The sequence below is a fragment of the Dendropsophus ebraccatus genome, chromosome 5 (assembly GCF_027789765.1).
Source record: "Dendropsophus ebraccatus isolate aDenEbr1 chromosome 5, aDenEbr1.pat, whole genome shotgun sequence".
Classification (NCBI taxonomy): Eukaryota; Metazoa; Chordata; class Amphibia; order Anura; family Hylidae; genus Dendropsophus; species Dendropsophus ebraccatus.
Window position 1 is genome coordinate 112,319,393 of NC_091458.1, and position 27,828 is coordinate 112,347,220.

A 27,828-nucleotide genomic window follows, 5' to 3' on the forward strand; every position below is an offset into this window, starting at 1 on the left:
ATGTGTTCCATTTGACAGGGTGAACTGGCCAGAGACCGTCCCGTTGGCAAAGACACTTGATGCCGGGTTGGAGTACAAGGCTTTGATACTAGGGAGGATCGGTCCCTCAAATCCAAACTTTTGTAGAGAATGCATATTGCCAGTTCACCCTGTCAAATGCTTTCTCCGCATCCAAAGTTAAAAAAGTTTATATGTTTATAAGTCTTCTCGTGTTGTCAGGGGCTTTTCTTCCATAGGTGAAGCCCACTTGATCGTTTTCGATTAGGGTAGGGAGAATGTGTATTAATCTGTTGGCTAAAATTTTTGCATATACTTTAATGTCTCCATTAGGTAGTGAAATTGGCCTATAGTGGGAAGTCTGGTCAGTGGATTTGCCTGGCTTTGGTATGGTGGTGATCAGGGCGGAGAGCATCTCTTGGGGAAAAGATCCTGTGGACATGGCAGTGTTGTAAATCTTAACAAGGTGGGGTAGGAGAACAGGGGCAAATTTTTTGCAGTAGGCATTAGTCAGGCCATCAGGACCTGAGGCTTTGTGTAAGGGTAAGGAGTGAATTGTTTTGAGAACTTCGTCGGGTTGGATATCTTTGTTTAAAAGTTCTAGTTGTTGGGTTGTTAATTTAGGGAGGGTTAATTTTTGTAGGAAGTCATCAATGAGGGGTTGAGTAGGTTGGGGAGTGTGCGGGTCTGAATGTAGATTATATAAGGCTTGATAATAATCTTTAAAGGCCTCGGCTATTCCCCGTGGTGACATAATAGTAGTAGTAGTGAAGGGGTGTTTTATGAGCGGGATTGCATTTTTAAGGGTCTGTTTTTTTAGTTTTCTAGCTAGTAATTTCCCCGCCTTGTTGTCTTGGGAATAGAAAGTCATTTTTGATTTTTCCAGTTCATGTTCATACTTAAATAAGATAAGATTGTGAAGGTGTAGTCGTTCTTTATAAAGCTGAGAAGAGACATTAAAGGAAGGGGATCTTTTATTTTCATGTTCTAGGCGCTCTATTTTTTGGGAGGTAAGCTCAATATCCCATTCCCTCTGTCTTTTTAACCGGCTACCTAATTTGATGAATTCACCCCTGATGACCGCTTTATGTGCCATCCAAAGAGTGAAGGGGGCAGTGTTGGGAGTGTCATTTAGGGTGAAGTACTCTTGTAGTGATTTCTCCAAGGCCTCCGCTGTATCTGTATGTGCTATGACAGATGAGTTAGCTCTCCATACAAAATCATTAGTTTTGGGGTAGGATTCGGATAGGGATAGCAAGATAGGGGCATGGTCGGACCACTTCATAGTTCCGACAGAGGAGGTAGTGGTGCGGTCTATTAGTCCCTTGCTTTTCAGAAAATAATCTATCCTAGAATAGGACAGGTTTCTGGGAGAATAAAAGGTGTAGTCTCGCTCTTCAGCGTGTTGTAGGCGCCATATGTCATACAGAGCGTGTTTTTTAGCAAAGGGACTCAAATAGAATGGACGACCATCTTTTTTGTTGCTAGTATCTAATTGGGGGTCAGAAATGGTGTTTAGGTCACCACAAATAATAAGTTCCCCTTTGTGGTGACGGTTGACCAGTTTCATCAGTTTGTTAAGAAACCTTCCTTGTTTCACATTGGGTGCATATGCATTTACAATGGTATAGTACATGTTGTTGATTGTGCATACTATAATGATATACCGACTCTGTGGATCTTGGACAGTATGGTGGATAGTCAGAGCAACCGTGGATTTAAATGCTACCATAATACCTCTTTACTTTTTTGGAAAAGATGTCATTATCATCGTCGGGAAGTTTCTTTTCGATAAGGTGAGTGGAGACGGGCCTCCGGAGTGTGTCTCCTACGTCTGCTTTGTGGGTAGATACTTCTCTCCAAAGGAGGGAACGTTTAAATGGGGAGTTAAGTCCCCTAGCATTAATGGATAATAAATTTAGCCCCATTGTTGATATATATCAAAGGATAGCGTATAGATGCTCGGCTCTCTGACCAACCCATGTAATGTACTGAGTAATAAGAGAAGTTGGATACCACATAGACATGAAAAATGAGCATAAAAATAATAACATAAACAGCAGTGAAAAAACAGCAATAACTGTAACAGCAAAAAGAACATCATGGCAACTTAAAGTAGCCGCCTTTTTTGGGGGTATTAAGAACAAATTCCTCCATCATAAGACTACAGGTCTGCAAGCTACTCACTGATCGGGCGTCTTAATCTGATTTTTTACGTCTCACAGTGTGCCATTCAAGATCCATTCATTTCAAGGCAGGTTGAGGAGGACGTTGAGGCAGAGCATCAGATAGCGAGATTTCCCAGGTTTTGAGAAACTCCATGCCTTCCACCGGTATTGTTATGGCATGTATTGTGCCTTTACGTTGGACCAAGATCTTTGTAGGATAGCCCCACCGGTAGGGGATTAAATTATGGCGTAGGGCCTGAGTGACAGGACCTAATTCTCTGCGAGCTTGAAGTGTAAATACCAATAGGTCGGCAAAAAGTTTCAGTTTTGTATAGGGATCGGGTAGTTGTTGTTGTATTCATGCGGCGTTCATTAACTTTTCCTTTGTTTGGTAGAAGGTAAATCTTGCGAGTACATCCCTCGGTACTGTGTCAGGAAGGGATTTGGGCTTCGGGAACCTATGGGCTCTATCAATGCTGAGCTCGTATTTTTCCAGATTAGGAAACAACGTGGATGCAAACTTCTGGATATAGGGCACAAGCTCATCATTGGGGCTGTTTTCAGAACTGCCGCAAAATTTTATATTATTGCGCCTATTTCGGTCTTTGGCGTCCGCCACTTTAGTTTGCAGGGCTGTCACGGTGTCGTCAAGATCATTGTGGGCATCTGCTAGTGTGTTGTAGGCTTTAGCATAGGACGCCATTTTGTTTTCTACATGCGATACTCTACTGCCCACTTCCTTTATTTCTTGATATGATATGATTTTAGCATGTCGTCCAGTTCTGATCTCAGGGATATTTTATAGGCACACAGCATCTCCTTCATGAGAGTATCGGAAAGAACTGTGTTGGTGGTCTGAAACTCTGCAAATGCGTCATTAACATGGTCGCCCCTCACCTCATGAGTATGGGGTTGAACATAATTCTCCTCCGTGTAATCATTATCCTGGTCCGCCATTTACAGCTTCTGCTTAGCTGGACTGGCAGTTGGTGTGGGATTCACTGGTGAGGGTGACAGCAGCACAGAGAAGTTGGATCTGGAATCCGGCTGCAGATTGAGCTGTATGGGTGAGAGGCTGAATTCACCACAATTTGCAGTACAAGCCGCCATATTGTCCCTTTGGGGTGGTGATGCTGGAGTGTTCCACCGGTACGGGATTTCAAAGGTAAGAGTGCCGCAGGCACCGGACTCAGTACCGCTGCTGTGGAGGAAGTCAGTGAGAGAGCGATGGAGGTGGGGGATGCAGTGCCGGAGTTTCTCACAGATGGCATGCTGTCGGTGCCATCTTTGAGCGCCATCTCTGTGGTGAAGAAGTGCTGGATGGGTCTGCTCGGGAGTGTTTTGCGCCCTTTATGCACCTTCTTCCTTCCGGGTTGTTGCCTAAACATCCCTGGGTACCGGGATGTGAGTTGCGGTGAGTTGCTGGCAGGATTAGCCGTTATTTTGAGTGGTTACAGTGGGAGCTACAGTCTCATGCAGCCATCTCCCTCGGCGGCAAAGCCACGCCCCCATCCCTAAATTTTTATACCTATATATCATAGGAAAAGCTTGAATTACCATCCAGAAGAGTAAATTGGATACATGGGACAACTTAGTGAAGAAAATTTGTCTCTAAGAATGACAGAAAAAAATTAAGAGGGTAAAGTTGAGATAGTGACATAGCAGAGTTGAGGCAGCAGTGACGTTGCAGGGTCTAGATGGTAATAACGTAGCAGAGTTGAGGTGGTAGTGACGTAGCAGAGTTAAGGCGGTAGTGACGTAGCAAGGTCTAGGTGGTAATGACGTAGCAGAGTTGAGGCAGCAGTGGCATAGCAGAGTTGAGGCGGCAGTGACGTAGCAGAGTTGAGGCGGCAGTGATGTAGCAGAGTTGCAGAGGTAGTGAGGTAGTTAAGTTGAGGTGGGGGGTAAGGGGGTTATTCAGAGGAGTGCCACGGGGCCATGGGTGAGCTTAGGGGGGGTCATTCAGGTTGGAATATGGGCGGCCACGGATGAGCTGGGGGGATGTGCTGCAATGAAAGGGGCGGGTGAGCTACAGGGGTGGGGAACAGTCGGGGGGGGGGGGGTTATGGTGGCTGCTATCAGACAGGGAGACAGTTTCATATAGTCAGTGCCAGTGACGTTTCTGACACTTCTATGTGCTCTGCACTGATTTGCTGGCAAAAGGTGCTCGAACTTGAACACTGACTCGAACGAACACTAAAAAGTTTGGTTCGGTTCGAGAAAATTGATATGCTTCACTCCAACTTAACTTTTCTCGAACAGTTCTATCAACACTACTAAGGAGGAGACAGAGTCATGGCAAGTGATGCCCTCATCACCACCGCCCATCTATAGAGTGGCTATCAAGTCTGCCTGGGGTGAGGAGCCAGTTCCATATGATCCACCACCATCATACTGGGAGGGTTCCCAGGGTGGGATGTCTGAGCATGCAGCAGTTCCACTGAGGTTGCCATGCTTTCTTGAGCCCACTCCAAGAACCCTTAAAAGGCACATCTTCAGTTGAGTTAGGACAGCACTCACTTTCTACTGCACCAGCACAATCACCTTCTAATGCACCCCAGTCTTTTCGGAGATGGTTTGGAGAGAAGAACCAGGAGTGGTATGTTAGAAGACATCTGGAGCACCCAGACCCGGTTGAAGCTTGTCTTGTGAGTATATAACACCTACTGTATATTTTCCACCTTCAAAAGGTTAATGAAGACAAAATGCCAAAATTAATAATATATTTCCATTTTTATTAACACATGATCCAATAGTTAAAAACACCCATTAAAATACAGTTCGGGGGACTTGGTACTGGTACATTCAAGGCAGGTAAGAGCAATCACATAAATACTAGAGCTGAATAAATAACTACATCAATAAATACATAAATATCAATACCAAAATTCAAATAGTTGGCGCTGTCATGCAGCTCTTAAGCCAGATAAAGTAGTGGTACTATATATATATATATATATATATAGATGGGGTCTGTGGGGAAATAAAATTGGAATTGCAGAATTTCACAAATCCTAATAACTACTGTTTGTGCCTCAAAACCTATACCAGGATATGGACCCACCTCAAATACTGCTAAATATATCACAAATCAAATTAAGTACATATAAAGTGCCAATGTAATGAGGTAGATATAGATAAATAGCAGTGAATTAAGTTATATAGAGCGGGCCCAGGCACATGAATATTATGTCCCACTATAGCCCCCTATCAGCCCACATCATAAACCCTGCAGCCGACCAGTCTCTCAGACCCCCATACCGTGTGCGCCTCAGTATAGGGGTCTGAGAGACTGGTCCAGTGCAGGGTTTATGATGTGGGCTGATGGGGGACCATAGTGGGACATAATATTCATGTGCCTGGAGCCGCTCTATATAACTTAATGCACAGCTATTTATCTATATTTACCTCATTGCATTGGCACTTTATATGTACTTAATTTGATTTGTGATATATTTAGCAGTATTTGAGGTGGGTCCATGTCTCGGTATAGGTTTTGAGGCACAAACAGCAGTTATTAGGATTTGTGAAATACTGCAATTCCAATTTTCCTTTCCCCACAGACCCCATCTATATAGAGTACCATAACTTTATCTGGCTTAAAAGCTGCATGACAGCACCAACTATTTGAATTTTGGTATTGATATTTATGTATTTATTGATATAGTTATTTATTCAGCTCTAGTATTTATGTGATTGCTCTTACCTGCCTAAAATGTGCCCAGTCCCCCCAACTGTATTTTAATGGGTGTTTTTAACTATTGGATTATGTGTCAATAAAACGGAAATATATTATTAATTTTGGCATGTTGTCTTTATTAACCTTTTGGGGGTGGAAAATATAGCTGTTACTAGAAAATGTACCCGGCGCTGCCCAGGTATAAAGTGTCAGTGTGTTAATTAGATTTGTTCTAAGGTGCCCAGGAGGCCAAGCTAAAGGTATTGTTTCATCTGAGTTAATCAGTGGAATTAGTGTATACCTGTATTGATAGTTGGAGGGGTTCTGTATACCCACAATGTATAGTTTTTAGGGGTCTCGCATATCTGTAGTGCATAGTTGGGGGGGCTGTATACCTATAGTGTATAGTTGAGGGAGGTCCTGTATACCTGCAGTGTACAGTTGGTGAAGGTCCTGTATACCTATACTGTATAGTTCGGGGGTCCTGTATACCTGTAGTATATAGTTGGTGCTGTATACCTGTAATGTATAGTTGGTGGAGGTCTTGTATACCTGTAGTTTATAGTTTGAGGGTCCTGGATACCTGTAGTGTATAATTGGTGGACGTCTTGTATACCTGTAGTATATAGTTCGGGGGTCCTGTATACCTGTAGTTAATAGTTTGAGGGTCCTGTATAACTATAGTATAGAGTTGGTGGAGGTCCTGTATACCTGTAGTGTATAGTTTGGGGTCCGAAATACCTATAGTATATAGCTGGTGGAGTTCCTGTATACCTATAGTATATTTGGGGTCTTGTATACTTGTAGTATAGAGTTGGTGAAGGTGCTGTATACCTGTATTATAGAGTTGGTGTAGGTCCTGTATACCTGTAGTGTATGGTTTTGAGGTCCTGTATACCTGTAGTATATAGTTTGGGGTCCTATATACCTGTAGTATATAGTTGGTGGAGTTCCTGTATACCTGTAGTGTATAGTTTTGGGGTCCTGTATACCTGTAGTATTGTGACGCCTGGAGTAGTGGATCCACTGGACCGGCACCAGCGATGGCACAAACCTCACCAGGGAGCGGAGTCTAAGGGGCCGCTGGTTTTCACCAGAGCCCGCCGCAAGGCGGGATGGACTTGCTGCGGCAGGCGACCCCCAGGTCGCTACCCCTGGCTTGGTTGCTGGTGACGGCAGGCGAGGCGTGGCAGGAGCAGTAGGCAGGGGATGGTGCTGCAGAGGTCAGTGGACGTAACCGCAGGTGACAGGCTATACACAGGAGCAATGGTGATGCAGGGGAACAGGAACCAGGAACAAGGACTAGGGACAAGGTGGCGGATAGGAATCAGGAACAGGGACTAGGAACCAGGTAACGGACGGGAATCAGGAACAACAGGGAGCTGGGCCAAACGCTATGGGAAGCATGTAGAGGCTCCAACACCTGTAGTGGGGCAGGGCTGGAATAAATAGGGAGGATTGGTGCAACTGGCCAATTAGGTGCGGACTGGCCCTTTAAATCTGAGACAGCCGGCGCGCGCGCGCCCTAGGAGGCGGGGACGCGCGCGCCGGCCGGCACAGACGGAGGCAGGAGCGGGACTAGGTAAGGCGCTCCCCGGGGCCGAACATGTAACAGCGCCGGGTCCCTGCACCGGGACCCCGGCAGCTGCATGAGATGGAGGGAGGTCGCGGCGGCGGCCCGGAGCACGGGATGCCGCCGCGGCCGTGACAGTACCCCCCCCCTTTGGCCTCCCCCTCTTTCTAGCCTGCAGGAACCTCTTGATGAGATCTTGGTCCAGGATGTTAGCCTCGGGTTCCCAGGACCTCTCCTCAGGACCAAATCCTTTCCAGTCCACCAGGAAGAACCTTCTCCCTCTGACAGTCTTCATGGCCAGAATGTCCTTAACAGCGTAGACGTCGTCAGAGACGGCTTGTGGAGCAGAGAACGAAGACCTATCGGAGAACCGGTTCAGGACCACTGGTTTTAAGAGGGAAACATGGAAGGAGTTCGGAATCCGCATAGTGGGGGGTAGGCGGAGTTTGTAGGTGACAGGGTTGATGCGTCTTAGCACCGAGAAAGGACCGAGGAATCGAGGGCCCAACTTGTAGCTGGGGATCTTGAGTCGGACATATTTGGCCGAGAGCCAGACTTTGTCACCTGGGAGAAAATTCGTGGCAGGTCTCCTCTTCTTATCAGCCTGGTCCTTCATGCGTTCAGAGGCTTTGAGTAAGGACTGTCGAGTTTGTTCCCAGATCGATTGCAGGTCAGATAACAACTCCTCCACGGCTGGGACTTCAGAGGATGGAGAGAGAGGCAGAGGAGGACGAGGATGATGCCCGTAGACCACATAGAAAGGGGACTTGCCAGTGGAAGTCGAGTCCAAATGGTTATATGAGAATTCTGCCCATGGGAGTAGATCGGACCAGTTGTCTTGGCGGCTGGAAACAAAATGGCGTAGGTAGTTACCCAGAATCTGATTGACTCTCTCCACTTGCCCGTTAGTTTGAGGATGATAGGCCGATGAGAAGTCCAGCTTCACTTGGAGTTGCGAGCATAGGGCACGCCAAAATTTAGAGACAAATTGAGAGCCTCGGTCGGACACAATGTGAAGAGGAAGTCCATGCAGGCGAAAGATGTGTCGGAAGAACAACTGAGCCAGACGAGGAGCAGAGGGCAGACCAGGAAGGGCCACGAAGTGAGCCATTTTAGAGAAGCGGTCCGTCACCACCCAAATAACTGTATTGCCCGCAGATGGAGGTAGGTCTGTGATGAAATCCATCCCAATGTGGTGCCAGGGATGGTCCGGGACTGGCAAGGGCAATAGTAGGCCGGCAGGTCTTAGACGGGGAGACTTATTCCTGGCACAGACTGAACAGGAAGCCACAAAATCCTTGACATCCTGGAGGAGATTGGGCCACCAGTAGTGACGGGAGATCAATTGCCCGGTCTTTTGGGCTCCTGGATGCCCGGCTACCAAAGAGGAATGCCCCTACTTCAAGATGCGTTTACGGAGTGCGGGGCGCACATAAGTCTTCCCGGGAGGCAGTCTCCGCAGAGCAGAAGTGGCAACTGGTACTAGGCGGTCGGGAGGTATTATGTGACGAGGAGATTCCTCTTGCCCCATGACATCGGATGCTCGGGATAATGCATCGGCCTTTAGATTCTTCTCGGCTGGACGGAAGTGGATGGTATAGTTGAACCGAGAGAAGAAGAGGGACCACCGAGCCTGCCTGGGATTGAGGCGTTGAGCCGATTGGAGGTAGAGGAGGTTCTTGTGGTCCGTGTAGATGTTAACAGGGTGTTTAGCCCCCTCTAATAGATGACGCCACTCCTCCAGTGCCAACTTAATGGCCAGGAGTTCACGGTCCCCAATGGTATAGTTCCTCTCGGCAGGGGAGAAAGTCTTAGAAAAGAACCCGCAGGTTCTGGTCTTGCCTGATGTGTCCCTTTGCGAGAGAACGGCTCCTGCGCCCACAGAAGAAGCATCGACCTCGAGAGAAAACGGCCTGGAGACATCCGGGCGGACTAGAGCAGGAGCAGAGGCAAAGGCAGACTTGAGGCTATTGAAGGCTTGTTCGGCCTCTGGAGGCCAACGTCTGGGGTCCGCCTTCTTTTTAGTGAGAGCCACTATGGGTGCGACCAGGGTAGAGAAGTGAGGGATGAATTGCCGATAATAGTTGGCGAAGCCAAGGAAACGTTGGATGGCTCTAAGTCCCACAGGGCGTGGCCATTGAAGGACAGCTGCGAGCTTGGCTGGATCCATTTGTAGACCCTGGTCGGAGACGATATAGCCAAGAAATGGAAGACTGCGCTGATGAAAAACACACTTCTCTAGCTTGGCGTATAGATGGTTGGCCCGTAGTCTTCGTAGGACCTGACGCACTTGTGCCACATGAGTCTGCTGGTCCGGGGAGAAGACCAAAATGTCGTCCAAATAGACAATGACGCAGACATAGAGGAGGTCTCGGAAGATATCGTTCACAAATTCCTGGAAGACCGCTGGGGCATTGCATAGGCCGAATGGCATGACCAGATATTCGTAGTGCCCATCTCTGGTGTTGAAAGCGGTCTTCCATTCGTCTCCTTTACGAATACGGACCAAGTTATACGCTCCCCTGAGATCCAGCTTGGAGAAGATCTTAGCTCCACGAAGACGGTCGAATAGTTCAGGAATAAGCGGCAGAGGATAGCGGTTCTTAACAGTCACCTTATTCAAGCCCCGATAGTCTATGCATGGGCGGAGGGAACCGTCCTTCTTCTGAACAAAGAAAAATCCAGCGCCAGCTGGAGACGTGGATTTACGGATGAAGCCCTTTTGTAAGTTCTCCTGGATGTAGGAGGACATGGCTTCAGTCTCGGGCACAGAGAGAGGGTATACTCGACCACGTGGAGGAGAAGCCCCTGGAAGAAGGTCTATAGGGCAATCATAGGCTCGATGAGGTGGTAGTGTGTCCGCCTCCTTGGCCGAGAAAACATCGACAAAGTCTTGGTAGACCTCTGGTAGCCCGGATAGAGGCTTGACATTAGCAGGTGACCTTGTAGAGCACTTGGATTGAGGAGATCTCAGACACCGGTTATGACAGTCCTGGCCCCAGCTGAGAACCTCCCCAGTTCTCCAGTCCAGCCTAGGGGTATGGAATTGCAGCCAAGGAAGACCCAGCAGGAGGTTGGAAGAGGAATGGCGCAAGACATAGAAGGAGATCCTTTCCTGATGTAGGGCTCCCACCTGGAGGACTAGGGGTGCCGTCTGGCTGTACACAGCTTCGGTAAGAACCTCCCCCGTAACCGAAGAGATAGACCGGGGTTGGGCTAGCTGGATCACGGGTAGCCGCCATCTTTGGACCAACGAAGCAGAGATGAAACTGCCAGCAGAGCCAGAGTCGACGAGGGCAGTAGTCTGGAAAACTTGCCCAGAGGGTGTCTGGATGGAGACGGGCATAGTCAACCTTGGAGAGGTGGCATTCACACCTAGGGAGGCCTCTCCCACCGGACCTAGGTGCGAGCGTTTCCCGGACGCTGAGGGCGTTGGGGACATCTCTGCCGATAGTGATCCGCGCCACCGCAATAGAGGCAGAGATTCTGGTCCAGTCGACGGTTCCTCTCATCAGTCGTCAGGCGAGCACGTTCCACCTGCATAGGAACCTCTGGAGGCGACTGGGACATAGGAGCAACGGGATTCTGGAACACCGGTGCCAGCCGAGGATGGCGACGGGGCAGACTCAGACGCCGTCCTTGCCGGACCTCCTCCTCTCTCTCGGAAAACCTGGTGTAGACTCTGGTAGCCAGTAGGATAAGTTCGTTCAAGGAGGTAGGCAGGTCCCGGGCAGCGAGCACATCCTTCACTTGGCTGGACAGGCCCTTTTTAAAGGTGGCAATCAGAGCGGCCTCATTCCAGTCTAGTTCCGCAGCCAGGGTGCGGAACTGGATGGCGTAATCACCAACGGAGGAAGTACCTTGGGATAGATTGAGAAGAGCAGTCTCAGCCGAAGACGCACGGGCAGGTTCCTCAAAGACAGAGCGGAACTCGTCCAGGAAGATTCGAAAATTGGCAGCAACCGGATCATTACGGTCCCATAGTGGTGTGGCCCAGGCCAGAGCTCTTCCCTCCAATAGGCTGATAATGAAAGCCACTTTAGAGCGCTCGGTGGCAAACTGACTGCTTAAAAGTTCGATATACATAGTGCATTGGGTCAGGAATCCTCTGCACACCTTGGGGTCACCTCCATATTTACTTGGGAGAGCCAGTCGTAGTTTTGAAGAGGCTGCCGGAGGTGATGACTGCTGAGCTGTGGTATGCTGCTGAACGGCTGCAGTCAGTTGTTGGATCAGCTGTGACTGTTGCTGAATCTGTTGAGCCTGTAGGGCGACCACTCGGGCTACCTCGCGGATATCAGGCACCTCGCCGGGATCCATGGTTGGAGCCTACTGTGACGCCTGGAGTAGTGGATCCACTGGACCGGCACCAGCGATGGCACAAACCTCACCAGGGAGCGGAGTCTAAGGGGCCGCTGGTTTTCACCAGAGCCCGCCGCAAGGCGGGATGGACTTGCTGCGGCAGGCGACCCCCAGGTCGCTACCCCTGGCTTGGTTGCTGGTGACGGCAGGCGAGGCGTGGCAGGAGCAGTAGGCAGGGGATGGTGCTGCAGAGGTCAGTGGACGTAACCGCAGGTGACAGGCTATACACAGGAGCAATGGTGATGCAGGGGAACAGGAACCAGGAACAAGGACTAGGGACAAGGTGGCGGATAGGAATCAGGAACAGGGACTAGGAACCAGGTAACGGACGGGAATCAGGAACAACAGGGAGCTGGGCCAAACGCTATGGGAAGCATGTAGAGGCTCCAACACCTGTAGTGGGGCAGGGCTGGAATAAATAGGGAGGATTGGTGCAACTGGCCAATTAGGTGCGGACTGGCCCTTTAAATCTGAGACAGCCGGCGCGCGCGCGCCCTAGGAGGCGGGGACGCGCGCGCCGGCCGGCACAGACGGAGGCAGGAGCGGGACTAGGTAAGGCGCTCCCCGGGGCCGAACATGTAGCAGCGCCGGGTCCCTGCACCGGGACCCCGGCAGCTGCATGAGATGGAGGGAGGTCGCGGCGGCGGCCCGGAGCACGGGATGCCGCCGCGGCCGTGACAAGTATATAGTTGGTGGAGGTCCTGTATACCTGAAGTATATAGTTGGTGGAGGTCCTGTATACCTGTAGTATATAGTTTTGGGGTCCTGTATACCTGTAGTGTAAAGTTTGGGGTCCTGTATACCTGTAGTATATAGTTTTGTGGAGGTCCCGTGCACTTGTAGTGTATAGTTTTGGGGTCCTGTATACCTGTAGTGTCCTGTATACCTGCAAGGTTGTATTTACCCGTATGGCAGTGTTATTCAGTCACAGAGTGTCGGTATTGGTCATGTCTGGTATGGGGGTGTTATCCAGTCACAGTATGGCGGTATTGGTCAGGTCTGGTGTGGCGGTGTTATCCAGTCACGGTATGGTGGTATTGGTCAGGTCTGGTATAGCAGTGTTATCCAGTCACAGTATGGCAGTATCGGTCAGGTCTGATATGATGGTGTTATCCAGTCACAGTATGGTGGTATTGGTCAGGACTGGTGTGGCGGTGTTACCCAGTCACAGTTTGCCGGTATTGGTCAGGTCTGGTATGGCAGTGTTATCCAGTCACAGTATGGCGGTATTGGTCAGGTCTGGTATGACAGTGTTATCCAGCACAGTATGGCGGTATTGGTCAGGTCTGGTATGGCAGTGTTATCCAGTCACAGTATGGCGGTATTGGTCAGGTCTTATATGACAGTGTTATCTAGTCACAGTATGGCGGTATTGGTCAGGTCTGGTATGACAGTGTTATCCAGTCACTGTACATCCAGTATGGCGGTATTGGTCAGGTCTGGTGTGGCAGTGTTATCCAGTCACAGTATGGCGGTATTGGTCAGGTCTGGTGTGGCAGTGTTATCCAGTCACAGTATGGCGGTATTGGTCAGGTCTGGTGTGGCAGTGTTATCCAGTCACAGTATGGCGGTATTGGTCAGGTCTGGTGTGGCGGTGTTATCCAGTCACAGTATGGCGGTATTGGTCAGGTCTGGCAGTGTTATCCAGTCACAGTATGGCGGTATTGGTCAGGTCTGGTATGACAGTGTTATCCAGCACAGTATGGCGGTATTGGTCAGGTCTGGTGTAGCAGTGTTACCCAGTCACAGTTTGGTATATCTGTTGTGCCCTGTATATACATGTACTGTATGGATGGAGTAGGGGGTCCTGTATATACATGTACTGTATAGATGGAGTAGGGGGTCCTGTATATACATGTTCTGTATAGATGGAGTAGGGGGCCCTGTATATACATATACTGTATAGATGGAGTAGGGGGCCCTGTATATACATGTACTGTGTAGATGGAGTAGGGGGTCCTGTATATACATGTACTGTATAGATGGAGTAGGGGGTCTACCAGTTATTACTGTGGATGTTGTGAGGCAGCTTCCCTAGCAACCATTGCTCCCTGTGAAAATGAAAGCAGTAATCCTATTGGTTGCTAAGGCTCCAACTGCCGTGTCTGCTGCAGCTAATTATATCACCTGTGTTTGCAGTGAGGAGATTTTCCCATTCATCTCTATGAGGCGCCTCTCTTTCCCCTCCCCCTCCCCTCCTGTACATCTGGCGGGGACGGGAACTTCGCAATAACCTTCCCGGGCACCCAATGTATCTGTGTGCCAAATTTGGGGTCAAACGGTTCAGGCGTTTGGAAGTCTATAGAGGACAGACAGACAGAAGGACAGACAGACAGACAGACTTTGATTTTTATGATATAGATATGTTGAAACTTTGAGGTTTTCATCCACAGAAAATAAATAATCAAGGGTTTTTGTAAAAAAAATTTGTAGGTGTATTGTCTTGTGAGTAGGCTAGCCACTGACCAGAAGTTCAACAAATACAAGTGGTTACAAAGTTATGTTTCTATTTATTGTGATATGTACAGTATGTTTATTGCACTAGATTTTGGTATATTCACCTTTGCTGCTTTTATATAGTATTTGAGGTATATGTTTTGTACTTAAAGGGACACTTTCACCCCCTTTTTGCATTCTGACTTACAGTATCTGCACAGGTGTAAAGGGTAAATTTAGCAGTTTTCATACATTATTTTCTATCATCCGTCATTGTGCTTGTTCAAGTAAAAAATGATCTTTCATCAACAGCAGACTGTGCTAAGTGGGCGGGGCTTCAAGTTAACAGTGCTACTTAGCCCTGCCCAAAGTGCCACAGTTGGCCGCCTCTCTATGACGTCATCTACACATAGGCCCCACCCCCTTGACATCAATTGGTATGGGCCGACCTAAAGGGGATGGGGCCTAGACCTTTAGGCCAGCCTGTTCCAATGGCTGATTAAGGACGGGGCCTATGAAGTCATGGAGGGGCGGGTCCAATGATGATGCTGTAGGTGGGGCCAAGTGGCGCTGTTGCCGTGAAGCCCTGTCCACTTAGCACAATCTGAAGTTGATAAAAGATCACTTTTTACTTGAACAAACACCATAACCTATGATATAAAATAAAGGTATGAAAACTGCTTAATTTACCCATTACACCTGTGTAGAGAAGTCAGAATGCAAAAAGGGGGTGACAGTATCACTTTACGAGATACATTTGCATTTATTCCTATTAGAATTTAGGTCTGCATGTTTATCTATAAGGATATGGATAAGGTTCACCTTACTGCTCTAGTGACCCTATTCCTTTAAACCTCCTAAAGTCTCTCTACTTACCTAAAATCTTCAACCTCTCCCTTCCCTCTGGCATCTTTCCCTCGGCTTTCAAACTCTGTCATCGCCTCATTACTGAAAAAGCTTCTCTAGACCCATCTTGTACAGCCAAATATTGACATGTCTCGAATCTCTCTTTTATCACTAAACTCTTGGAACGCCTGATCTATTCCTGTCTAACTTGCTATCTTGCTGAAAACGCACTTCTTGACCCCCTTCAGACTGGTTTCTGTCCTCTTCGTCCTCTGTCCTCGCTACAGAAACTGCCTTAAAGTCTCTAATGATTCCCTCAATGCCAAATCTAAAGGCGACCACTCTGTGCTAATTCTCCTGGATGTCTCTACAACATTTTACACTGTAGACCACCAGCTCCCCCTCACTATGCTCCTCATGGATCAGTGAGTCCTCTCTTTACTCTCATTATACTATAACCATTGGACAAGTTTGGTTTGGTTTTCAGTACTTTCCCTATACTGATGATACCCAGCTATTTATACCTTGTCCTGTGATATCACCCCCAAATTCCCACAAAACACTGTCTGCTGTCTTTAACCCCTAGACGACCCTGGACGTAGGGTTACGTCATGGAAGTCTGTCCCCAGACGACCCATTACGTAACTGTACGTCCTGGGTGTTTCTCCCGCTATGAAGCGCGCTCCGGAGCGGAGCGCGCTTCATAGTAGGTGGGGGCCGGCTGCAGTGAGCAGCTGGGACCTCACCGGTAATGACACGCTGCAGCGATCGCGCTGCCGCATTTCATTAACCCCTTAAACGCCGCGGCGTTCAAGTGTAAGTGTCAGAGGGAGTCCCCTGTCACTTACCGATCGGGACCCCCGCAGTGTGACTGCGGGGGTCCCGATCGGTAAAACGGACCGCCGGAGGTCTCTTACCTGCCTCCGTGCGGTCCGATCGGCGATCTGCTACACTGAGCCTGCACAGGCAGGTTCAATGAGCAGAGCGCCGATAACACTGATCAATGCTATGCCTATGGCATAGCAATGGTCAGTGTAAGGATCCAAGTACTGTATGTAAAAGTCCCCCAAAGGGACTTCAAATGTGTAAAAAAAAAAAGTTCAAAACACTATTACACTACCCCAAAACCCCTCCCCCAATAAAAGTTGAAATAACCCCTCCATCCTATTATATAAATAAAACATATAAAAATAAATAAATAGATAAACATATAATATACTGTAGCGTGCGTAATTGTCCAATCTTTTAAAATATAACAAGCGTCATTGTGATCGGTGAACGGTGTACACGAAAAGAGGGGAAAAAGTGCGCAGATTACCAATTTTATGTTACATTATATATTTAAAAAAATCAATAAAAAGTGATCAAAACGTCCGATCTTCACAAATATGGTATTAATAAAAACTAGAGATCATGGCGGAAAAAATAATAATAAAAATAAAATAGGTGAAAAAATAAAACCGTTATAAGCGTCACAATAGGCCCATTTTGTTAATATTTAATTGCCAAAAAAAAGGATTTCATAAAAAAAATACATATATAACATTAGAGAATCTGTGTAACCTGCATATAGTTGTGTTCGGACTGACCTATAGAATAATAGTATCATGTCGCTGTTACCATATAGTGTATTACGTAGACACAGGAACCCCCCAAACGTTACCATATTGCATTCTTTTTTACGATTTCACCTATTTATACCTTCATAAATAATAATTTTGGAATTCCATCATACATGTTATGGTAAAATGAATTATGCCATTACAAAGTACAACTATTCTTGTAAAAATCAAGCACTTACATGGCTTGTAGATAGAAAACTGAGAGTGCTAGAGCTCTTAGAAGGGGAGGAGGGAAAAACGAAAACACTAAGATCAAAATGTGCGCGGTCCACTGGGTCATTTTGGGCCTGGTCCTCAAAGGGTTAACATTATGTCCTCACTATTTCTAAAACTCAATCTTGCTAAAACTGAGCTTCATGTATTTCCTCCCTCTGCTAACCAATCTCCAATTGGCATTTCCATGTCTGTCTATGGTGCAACCATTATCCCTAGACAGCAAGCCCTTACTAATCAGCCATCCCTTCTCTAAACTCTCCCCCCTCCAGTGCATCTCCTTCTCCAGTCGCTATACTGATGCTTTCCCCTGGGCCAGTCACTATATCGGCTACCTATTAAGCACAGGATACAGTACAAACTCCTCCTGCTTACCCATAAAGCTCTTTACAGTGCACCTCCCTGCAGCTTCTCCCTCATGTCTACCAATCTACCTCTCACTCCCATCTTCAGGACTTTACCAGGGCTTCACCCGTTCTCTTGAATGCATTACCTCAGACTCACCTCTAATACCCAAAGCTTCAAACATGCCCTTAAAACTCTTTAAAAGTAGGCTTATCAGGATCCCCAATTTGAGTTCTTTTCCCCACACATGCCAAGCATTAAGCACTTTCATCTGAAGCATTCAGACGTTGGTTGACTGTCTTATTTATAAAGATGGACCATAGTAACAATGAAGCACTTCTGCCCCTCTGCCTTTTTTCCCCTCCCCTCCTAGGTTCTTAGCTTTTGCGAGCAGGGCCCTCACTTCTCATGTATGGTTTGATAACTATATGTACAGTATATCTCTGTAATGTCTGATTTTTGTCTATGTATGAATCCCCAGAATCGTAAGGTGCTGCAAAATCTGTTGCCGCTATATAAATCAAAATAATTATTACTATTAGCCCAATGCTCCACATGATTCGGCCAGCTTAGCACACCCCTGGGTACTGATTGGACCCCATCCACTGATTGTGACGATCAGTTATCCATGGTGACAGGGTCCCGCTTCCACATTGTGGGAGGTGAAGAATATGGCACGGGAGGAGTTCCTGAAAATTACCTAAAAAAATGTTATGACAGTATTTTGGTTTTATTTTACTGTGTGTAAACATAGTCTAAATTTGATTTTGGCAAAGAAAAATGCATGCATATACCTGTAAAATAATATTTGCATTCAATTTTTTTATTAAACGATCATAAGGAAGACATAGCAATTAACTCTCGCTGCTATTGCCATCAGCAATATGTTAGATGGGGCACTTATTAACAGAATGGTTGCATTAGGCAATTTAATAGTCATCTGCTTGTGTTAAACACAGTGTTTCTATCTCATAACAAATGGCTGTAATAACACTAGACTAGACTAATTATTTTCCGGTCTCAATTTAGGCTCTTTACTCTCTCTCAAACAATTTATGTAAAAGATTTTAATGATAGTCTTAAGAGTAACCAACTTGTTTAATATGTTCTCAGCATAGAACTTGTAAAACATACGGCAAAATGATTTGCTTGTTTACTGGCATAATTATTTTTACTTGTTGTTTTATTTTACACATTTAACAGTTTGCCACATTTACATGTATTTATGCTTAACAGGTCATTGAACAACTATAAATTCTATTAATTTAAATGAATGTTGTTCATACTGAACTTTCTATTTCAGCCAGCAACTAAACATAAACCACTTCCAAGGAAGCCAAGCAGCTTGGCTCACTACTGTGTAATGCTCATAGTTGAACTGTAAAAAAAGAATATTGTTTTTACTACTGCACATTTATACACTGCCAGTTTTCTTTCAATAACTGTTACCTATTGAATATATTTTATTTTTGGATTCTGCCTGCCAAACGTAGCAGTTACTTAAAAGAGGTTGTCCAACATTTTTTTCTTATCGGAAATGTGAATAATTTGTAATCTGTCCCTTTCCCTGAGAGGTTTTCTCTAACCTTTTTTCTCTTCTGCGTCTCTGGGCCTCCTCCTCTGTTGCTGCTTTTTGGATTTGTGTTTGTTTACATAAAGAACTTCCAGGTCACAGGGGTCAGCAGTGACATCACAGCTCTGCAAGCCTGTAGCTCCACCCACTCTACCCATAGGCAGGTAATGTCTGTATTACTACAAGTGTCCTTTGAGCAGCATGGTGGCTCAGTGTCTGACAATTACTTATGTTATCAAATCAACTAGTTTTTTTTCACTCTTATCTGTTGTAGCACTAAAAACCCCAGCACACATGTACATGATAGGAGTTGTAGTCCTGGATTACATATACACTACAGTAGCCATCCTACTGGTGGGTGGGGTCTCAATGAGGCAGGATTCTGTTACCTCAGTTTACTTCAGCAATAGATTGATAGATGACATGGTGACTGCCATGAGGTGAAGTCTCCTCTCTCCTCTCCATATTACACACAGCAGCAGCTCTGCCCTAACACTGTACATTTTTACACTACAATAGTAACAATATAGGGGAAGATTTAGCAAAGCCTGTGCAGGGGAGCAGTTACCCATAGCGACCAATCAGATTGCTTCTTATTTTTAGAAAAGGCCTTAGAAAATGAAACCTAGAATCTGACTGGTTGCTATGGGCAACTGCTTTCCTGTTCCTCTGCACAAGTTAGATAAATGACCCCCTCATAGTTCCTTTATTTACTGTTTATAGCTCCAACCTATGCTGCAGTGCTGTACAGAGATTGTAGTCTGTCATGCTGGCCTTACTGCTGCAGTTTCTTCTGGGCTCATATGTTAGTTACATGTTTGGGGTGTGGCTAAAGAAATATATGCATAACCCCACCCACCTGATGACTCACTGTTCCCTCACTGGCAGGAACAGTAAACAGAAAGGGAACAGAATTTTACAGGAAGTAAAGAAAACACAGGGAGAGTGGTCATGTGACTGAGCCTGAGAACACAGTAAGCGCTCTAAATAAAAAATTTAAGTGTATGTAGAATAAAAAACACCCACAGAGGTCAATGCAATGCTAGTTTATTGAAAAATCCCAGACAACCCCTTTAATCTTGAGTTTTGAACACAACTTTGTTTCCAAGTAATAAAGTTAAGTGATATACAGGAGAGTAATTGGTTGGTGGGTGGCTGACTGGAGGCACCAGAGTCTCTAAAGTGTTTGCACAACTGCAGCAGTTTTTTTTGTTACATACCACTGTGCCTGTTACTGCAGCTTGGCCCTCTACAGACTGAGTTGATCATTATGTAAGGGCAGGAAGATGTTAGTAATTTATTACTATTATTTTTTTAAAGCTCATCTGAGACTACACAAAAGGTTTGATTAACACAAATCATATACTATATAATTTGTCAAAATATAAAAAATATTGAAGGGGGGAAACCTATTCAAAACGATTTGTCAGTAGAAAATGTTCAAGCAAATCTGTCAGCACCTGGGCCCTGCCTGAGGTACTGACAGTGTGCATTTGTTAGCAGAACCCTTCTGAGCATGTTGCCTTTTGGTAATTTGTCCATGCTTGTGTCTAGTACTGTAATAAAAAGTCAAAGAGGATTTGTGGCTCAGCATTTGTGCCACACTCAAGCAGCCCTCACTATTCTTCTTCTTCCCTCTTCATGAATAATCAATGCTGCTCTGCAATCAGATATAGTTGAATCTCCTGGCTTGTGTTGGAGCTGTGGTCTAGGGTAAATCACAAGTGACCAGTAACAGTTTGCTTTCTTTGGTTCCAATCCTCTATGGAAATGAAATGTAGTTATCGCTTCTTTTCCCCATCAATGTATCATTTATAAAAGTGAAAAGAATTCCCAGGTCCAATTTTCTATTTTTAAATTCATTCTTCTAATACAATGATGAGGAAAAGAGAAACAAAAATGTGGTGAGGCATGCTAGGTGTGCCACAATGCTTTTATTTTTTCACCTACAGACCCACATGAGCCCTTATATTTTGCGCTTTTCCATCTATGCTAACTACACCGATCTCTCATATGTACTGCATTGATCAAGATCATCAATGCTCAATCACTGTGGGCTGCTGGAACATATAGTAATCAAGCACCAAGCCAGGATCAGCATTATTGTAGGCAGAAGCAGGGATCGCCCCTCCGCAATCGCATTGAGCGGGGTGGGGGTGAGGGGTTTGGCTTCCTGCCATTAGACACAAGAGAAGGCTTTTCTATGGCCATTTAAATGCAGCTGTGAGATTTTACAGTCACATTGAAATTTATAATTAGCTGGGCACGGCGATCACGGCAGTGATCAAGCCGTGTGGTTCAGAGTGAGGTTAAGGCGTGACTAAAGGGTTAATAGGAATTATTGATCTTTTTTCCCTTAAAATTGTAGGTTCCTTCTTTTTGTTACAAAGAGCAAAAAAAAAAAAAGAAAGAAAGAAAGAAAGAAAATTATATTGCTGAATGTAAAAGAAAGTGTAATGCTCAGCAGTAATTCTCAAGGTTATTGTGTGATAAGAATAGTGGTAATGGGCTAGTTGTTGCTATGACACAAAGATAACAAGGTCAGTTGCACTCCCTTACAATCATTTTCTGTGGAGATATGTTGTGAAAGAATTTAAACTCCTCATATGTTTAATAAGATTTTTAATCCTTTATAAATTGGCCGCATAGTTATTTAAGGATTTTAATTGTTGTAAAATGCCTAAAAATATGTTTTTTATATGTTTTTTTAATCACTCTGCACATACAGGTAAAAATACCCCAAAGCCCCTCCCCCAATAAATATACCAGAGTGTGTGTAATTGTCCGATCTATAAAAATATAACAATTGTCATCGCGAACGACGTTAACGAAAAGAGGGGAAAAAGTGCCAGAATTGCTGATTTTTTTATATTACATTATATATTAAAAAAATATATAAAAAGTGATCAAAACGTCCGAGCTACACAAATATGGTAATAATGAAAAGTAAAGATCATGCCACAATAGGGACATTTTATTGCAAAAAAAAAAAGGATTTCATAAAAAAAATATATATATATAACATTAGAAAATCTGTGTAAACCTACATATGGTTGTGTTCAGACTGACCTATAGAACAATGGTATCATGTTGCTTTTACCATATAGTGCATTATGTAGACTAAGCAACCCCCCCAAAAGTTATCATATTGCATTCTTTTTTCTGATTTCACCAATTTATATTTTCAAAAATAATATTTTTGGGGTTCCATTATACATATCATAGTTGAATGAAAGGCACCATTACAAAGTACACCTATTCCTGAAAAAAACAAGCTCTTACACGGCCCTTAGATAAAGAAATTAAAGTCCTGGAGCTTTTAGAAGGAGAGGAGGAAAAAACAAAAACGCAAAAATTTAAATTGGCGCGGTCCACTGGGTAATTTTGGGCTTGGTCCTCAAAGGGTTAAGCCTTAAGATGTAAAAAAGCTAAACATCAATGAAGCGTAAGAATATCATTTAAGAATATAATTAAATAATATCATTGTGGATTTAACCCACAGAGAATGTAGGTGCTGTTTTTCGTGTGTTTGTTTGTGTGTTTATACAGTAAAAACAAAAGTACTGATGTGGAAGTTCTTTATGAAAATACTAATATGATAATGTCAAGTTGTCCAAAAGTAGACAATTTATTTTCTGTTTATACTGTACTTCCAGCTGAAGTATACCAAGAGACATTGAGCAGCTAAGTAGAGTTTTCTGTATCTAGATTGAAACTCTACTAAGAGGATATTTAATAATATATAGACAATAGAAATAAAAGATCAAGCATGGTCTCTTATTCCTAGATGTTACTGTGCTTTTTTACTGTACCAGGTGAAAAAATGTTTCTGTGTGATAAGGCATTATCTCTTCCTATGAAACCCATAATCTTTCACTGTGTGCATTCACAAGTCCTGGATTTTTATCACACCATGCCCTCAGGCAAAAATACAGATATTACCCAGGAGCATTACTATTCTGTTCTACCTGCAGTTATGTCCCTTGCACCAAACTGTACAAGCCAGCAAGAATAAGAAGAAAAAAAAAACTTATTTAGCATAAAAGACAATGTGGTAACATAGCCTCAGGATGCATGACAATTCAATTTAGCTCTCATAACAGCCAGTGACAGAGTAGAGTAGCCTCATTGGTGTTAGTCTCTCTCTCTCGCTCTTCCCCCCCCCCCCCTAAAAAAATCATGGCTACAGGAATAGATATGAGGAGAATAGTAAAACTGCATAATAGCAAATAGCAGAAGGTGAGAACAAACAAGATATAAGAGACAGGAGGAAACTCTATCACCCTCAAATGAAACTAATCACCCTGAAGTCTGGGCTAGTGAACTGTTTATGAAATGTCAGAAACCCACCACAGAAGTGATTGGACCGGTCTTTGACATGCTAGCCACACTCAGAAAGGAACAGAAGAAATGAGTGTGGTAAAGAAGGATGCCAATCAAAGCAGCAGTACCAAAATGTTAAAATACAAGAGGAAAATCAGCAGGGGAAGAGATGGGTGTTGTGGAGATTCATTTACCACAGCAGAGGAAATAGAGCTGTGTTTAGAGAAGTGTACAAGTAACCAAAAAAGCATAAGATTATAACCTAACTCACCTCCACCGCCGTACCTTACAGTTGAAAGACTGGCCAGAAGTCTGAACAGGTGCCAATGTCACAGCTATATTGCCACTATCCTTTTTTGCCCATCTGATAAGATATTCATTATGGTTTTGTTATAAAATAAGTTATTTCGAAATAACAAACATGAGGACCATACAAAAAAACCCAGCCGTCTTATAGCTGAAAAAAGACATAGTGGAAACTTAGCCTAATATGTGCATCAATAGGCACAAATTAAGGTATATATGCATTCTATACTAAAGTAATGATAAATAACCATAAATACAATATAGTACTGAAAATAAATCCAAACATCTACTCAAAGCGAAGACAAACCTTATGATCTTCTACTTGACGCTTTATATCTTCCAAGTCAGGGCCCAGAATTTCACCTTCCATCTTCCTTGTCCTTGCCTCTGTTAGTGAAAGCCAGTCACTTAACTGTTCAAGCTGTTGATTCTGAAGGTCCATCAATGTTTTGTGCAAACTACAATTAAAAAAAATAAATAAAACTTTATAAGTAGAGGTCTATTAAATGTAAAAATACAAATGTGTGAAAAAAACACACCCTTTTAATAGGATTTGTCAATATAGATTTTTTTCTAGAATCTCTTCTCCACTGCAATAATTAAAAATAGGCTCACACACCATAAAATGAAAATAAAATGTGGACATTTTTTTTAGGTAAAAAACGACCATATTTTCAATATAATGTGCTCCATTGAGGTTGATGGGTTGAATTTGTCAACACAAAAGCAATTATAACATTGTGTTTCAGATAAGTGTGGGGGGTTAGAGAAAGAAGTTATGGGGAAGAGAAGGGAGGATACAAACTAGGCAAAAAACAAACAATTTAAAAAACAAAAAAAAACAAACAAAAGGCAAATATACAGTCAGGTTATGGACTATATACCACAGATGTGTGAATGCAGCCTTAGGGCGCCATTGGCTCACACAATCCTGAGTAATCTCAGAAAGGGTATATGGAGCTCAGAATATAATTTTGATATTCCAACAAGTTTGGAGAAACTGGGAGTGTGGGGAAGGGATTCCCATGGGTACAATGGTCTATTAATGCAGGTAAGGCTTTTTTTCTGCATGTTCTCCAGGAGGATCAGACCTTGTTGAAACCGGCATTGGATTTGTTCTCCCAGTTGCTTAGGTCTTTCATTCTGCAAATAGCATAAACTTTTGTCAACCAGTTATCAAATGAGGGGGGAGCTGTCTGATTTGCAGGTAGAAGTAGCTGTAGTGAAGTAGTGCAGCCATTAGCATTTAAGTGGCTTGGTCATGTTTTTTGGGCTGGAAATAAGGGAGAACGGCCTGAAACAGGATCAGAGGCTAAAAAAGGGGATGTGTCTTTCAGTGACATGTGTGATAGAAGATAGTAAAACAGTCCTGAATGCTTTTAAAGAGGGTAAAACAGCCATATATGTGCTAAAACCTGACCCACAGTGCCAACATCTTCTGTTGTCTAGTAAATTAATTTTATACAACCAGTCTGAGGTTCTGTACCATTTCGATAAAATCTTACGGCTATGTTCCCACCAAGTCTTTTTTTGGCTGTTTGATGCTAAATAACGGCTGTTATCTCATAATGGTGGCTGTCATTTGTACATTAATGTCTGTTATTATAAAACAACAATATTATTTGGCCTTAAACTGCCGAATAGAGATGTTTTTGCAACATAGCCTAAGAGTTTTCCAGGACTCTTTAAAATAAAGTAGTTTTATACGTCTCTTACAATTGTATTTTGCTTAAATTTTATTGTGTGTGAACATACGGAATCAATTCATGTAGAGTGAGTTGCGATAGTGTCATAATAATGGATGTCAGTACTAACTATGGGGGTCGTCTTATGTATTCAGATGAATCCTTATGAAGATGGTATTCCACGACATTCCAGGGATTTGTTTGGTGTATAGTCCAATGGGTGATGTGTTCGCTGGGAGTGTGCCCTGGCTGGCAGCACTGCTTCTACCAGCAGACAATGTTCTGTGTGAGCAACTAGAGACGTCTCTAGGTTGGGCTACAGAGGTATGTGTGGGTCAGAAAGCTGGTCCTATGTGTTTCTGCAATCACTATTGCCTTTGTCAGGGATGCTTTCAAGTGACCAGTGTCCTCCTTTTATGCCCTACCCTAAATGCTTTTTGTGCTGTTATTTTCCCATCCTATCCACCGGGTGTGTCCACAGGTGTGTACCATCTACAATTAAGGTGTTGAACATCCTCCTAGGTCTCCATGTCTGTTCTTTTCACTATAATTAGTTAATTTTGCCTTGTAGCACTACATCTGCTACTGATTTTGTCATGCCTCCTGTGTGTATATGCTTTCTTCCTGTTCTTGTGTTACTGATACATTGCAATTGTGTTATTGGAGTCATGTATTTTCCTTAAGAATCGCTTGGTTTTTAAGCAACTGTTCATCCAGGTGTCTAGGCAGGGGGCTTTTGGATGGCTTTTGGACGGCCATTATACAGTTTTAACCCCTATGTCTTGTATGTTATATGGGTTCTGATTTTGATCCTCTGTCCTTCGCTGCCCTGCCGCAGCACACTGATTGGCTGACCGCTGGGAGATGCCTCTCGGAGACCCCCGCTGCGTGTATGTGACCCCATAGGCCTCCATTATACCAGGATCCGCAGCAGATTTTGCTGCAAACTCGCAGCGTGAAATTCACTGCCGATCTTGTACGTGTGTACACTCTCCTATTTTATAGTACATATTCTGTTTTTAGTTCAAAAAAGCAAATCGTTCCATATCAGCGTTTAGACCATTGGGTTTTAAAGTGTTGAGAGTAAATATCCACCTAGTCTCTGCTCTGGACAACTGCTCTATATAGTTTCCCCTCTCCAGTGTGTATTTATTTTTTCAATGGCTCCACATGTTGAATTATTAAAATTGCCTGCATGTTTCTCCATAAAGTGTCTTCAGAGGGCATATCCTGGAAACTTTCCATCCAGGTGTTTATGCAGGGGGCTTATGCAGACAGCCAATATACACTTTTAACCCCTGTGTCTTATATGTTATATGGGTTCTGATTTTGATCCTCTGTCCATCACTTGTGATTTTCTTAATGCTGCTGACCTTATTAGTTGAACGGCATGCATTACATTGTCTACATGTATAAAAATCTGGTTGTGAAGCAAGACATGCGTTCAGTCCTCGTCACAATACTTGTAGTGTTTTTATTTGAATGTTTGACCATAGGTGTCACTAAGTTTCTCATAATGTGGGCTTTTAAAAAAAATAAATTTAGGTTTCTTTGATAATCTCTTACCTATTAGTTTATCCTCTTTAAAAATTTTCAAACTATCTGTTTTTAAAAAAAACTTTGTATATTAATTGTACAGAAAGGTACAGTAATTACATCTTTCTCTCTCTCTTTCTCTCTTTCTCGATGTGTCCCTCAGTATGTTAGTCAACCAGGTCAGGAGGTGGCAGCTCTCTCTATGTAACTATTGAGAGGTGAACTCCAAATAAGTAATTTTTTTTCTAAATCCATTAAAACCCTTTGAGACTCTACTCTCCATCTTTCCAAATAAACAAAATGTCATAAAACTAGGCAAGCACTGAGGGTACCCTTGAGGAATATGGCTGTTTCCTCCCACTGACCCACATATACATTGGAATAATTGGGCGCAAATTTTGTACCCCACTGCTGCAAGTAAAAATCCTCATATCCAAAAATATCATATCATCCTTCATATCTAAAATACTTATGTAGTTCCTTAAAAATGTTATTTGCTCATCTTTTTATTTTCCTGATTGTTTTAGAAAGAATTCTGCTGAGTTTCTCCCTTTCTGTTTTTTTTTTTAAATCTGACAATATTCATGAATATACAAGATGGAGACATTTACACTAAAGCATATCGCAAAACAACAGACAGAAATAGTTACATATATAGTGAGAGTTGCCATCTCCCGACCTGGTTGACTAACTTACCAAAAGGGACAGTTCATCAGACTTAAAGGGGTACTCCGGCAAAAGTCTTTTTCTTTTAAGTCAACTGGTTTAATAAGGTTATATAGATTTGAAATTGAATTCTATTTAAAAATCTCAAGTTCAGTACTTATCAACTGCTGTATGTCCTGCAGGAAGTGGTGGGTTCTTTTCATTATGACACAGTGTTCTCTGCTGCCACCTCTGTCCAAGACAGGAACTGTTCAGAGCAGAAGACGTTTTCTATGGAGATTTATTACTGCTCTGGACAGTTCCTGTCTCGGACAGAGGGGGCAACAGAAAACGCTGTGTCAAACTGGAAAGAATTCACCACTTCTTATCAACTCGCTCCGGAGCGCGCTTCATAGCTCAGGACGTACCGTAATAACTGTAATAACTGTACTTACATATAATGCACACAATAGTTGGTTGGGAAATACTAGGGGATTTTGAAGAAGCATAAACTGATAA

At 44.0% G+C, this 27,828-nt stretch overlaps 1 protein-coding gene across 11 annotated transcripts in view; it reads right to left on the bottom strand.

Annotated features, from left to right (window-relative positions):
- Positions 1-27,828, bottom strand: part of DMD (dystrophin) — a 1,858,252-nt gene that overhangs the window by 1,250,264 nt on the left and 580,160 nt on the right. For all 11 annotated transcript variants that reach the window (XM_069970999.1, XM_069971008.1, XM_069971005.1 and 8 more), the window contains one exon: positions 23,751-23,901. In XM_069970999.1, the coding sequence (XP_069827100.1) occupies positions 23,751-23,901 (151 nt within the window). The remainder of the gene's footprint in view (positions 1-23,750; positions 23,902-27,828) is intronic.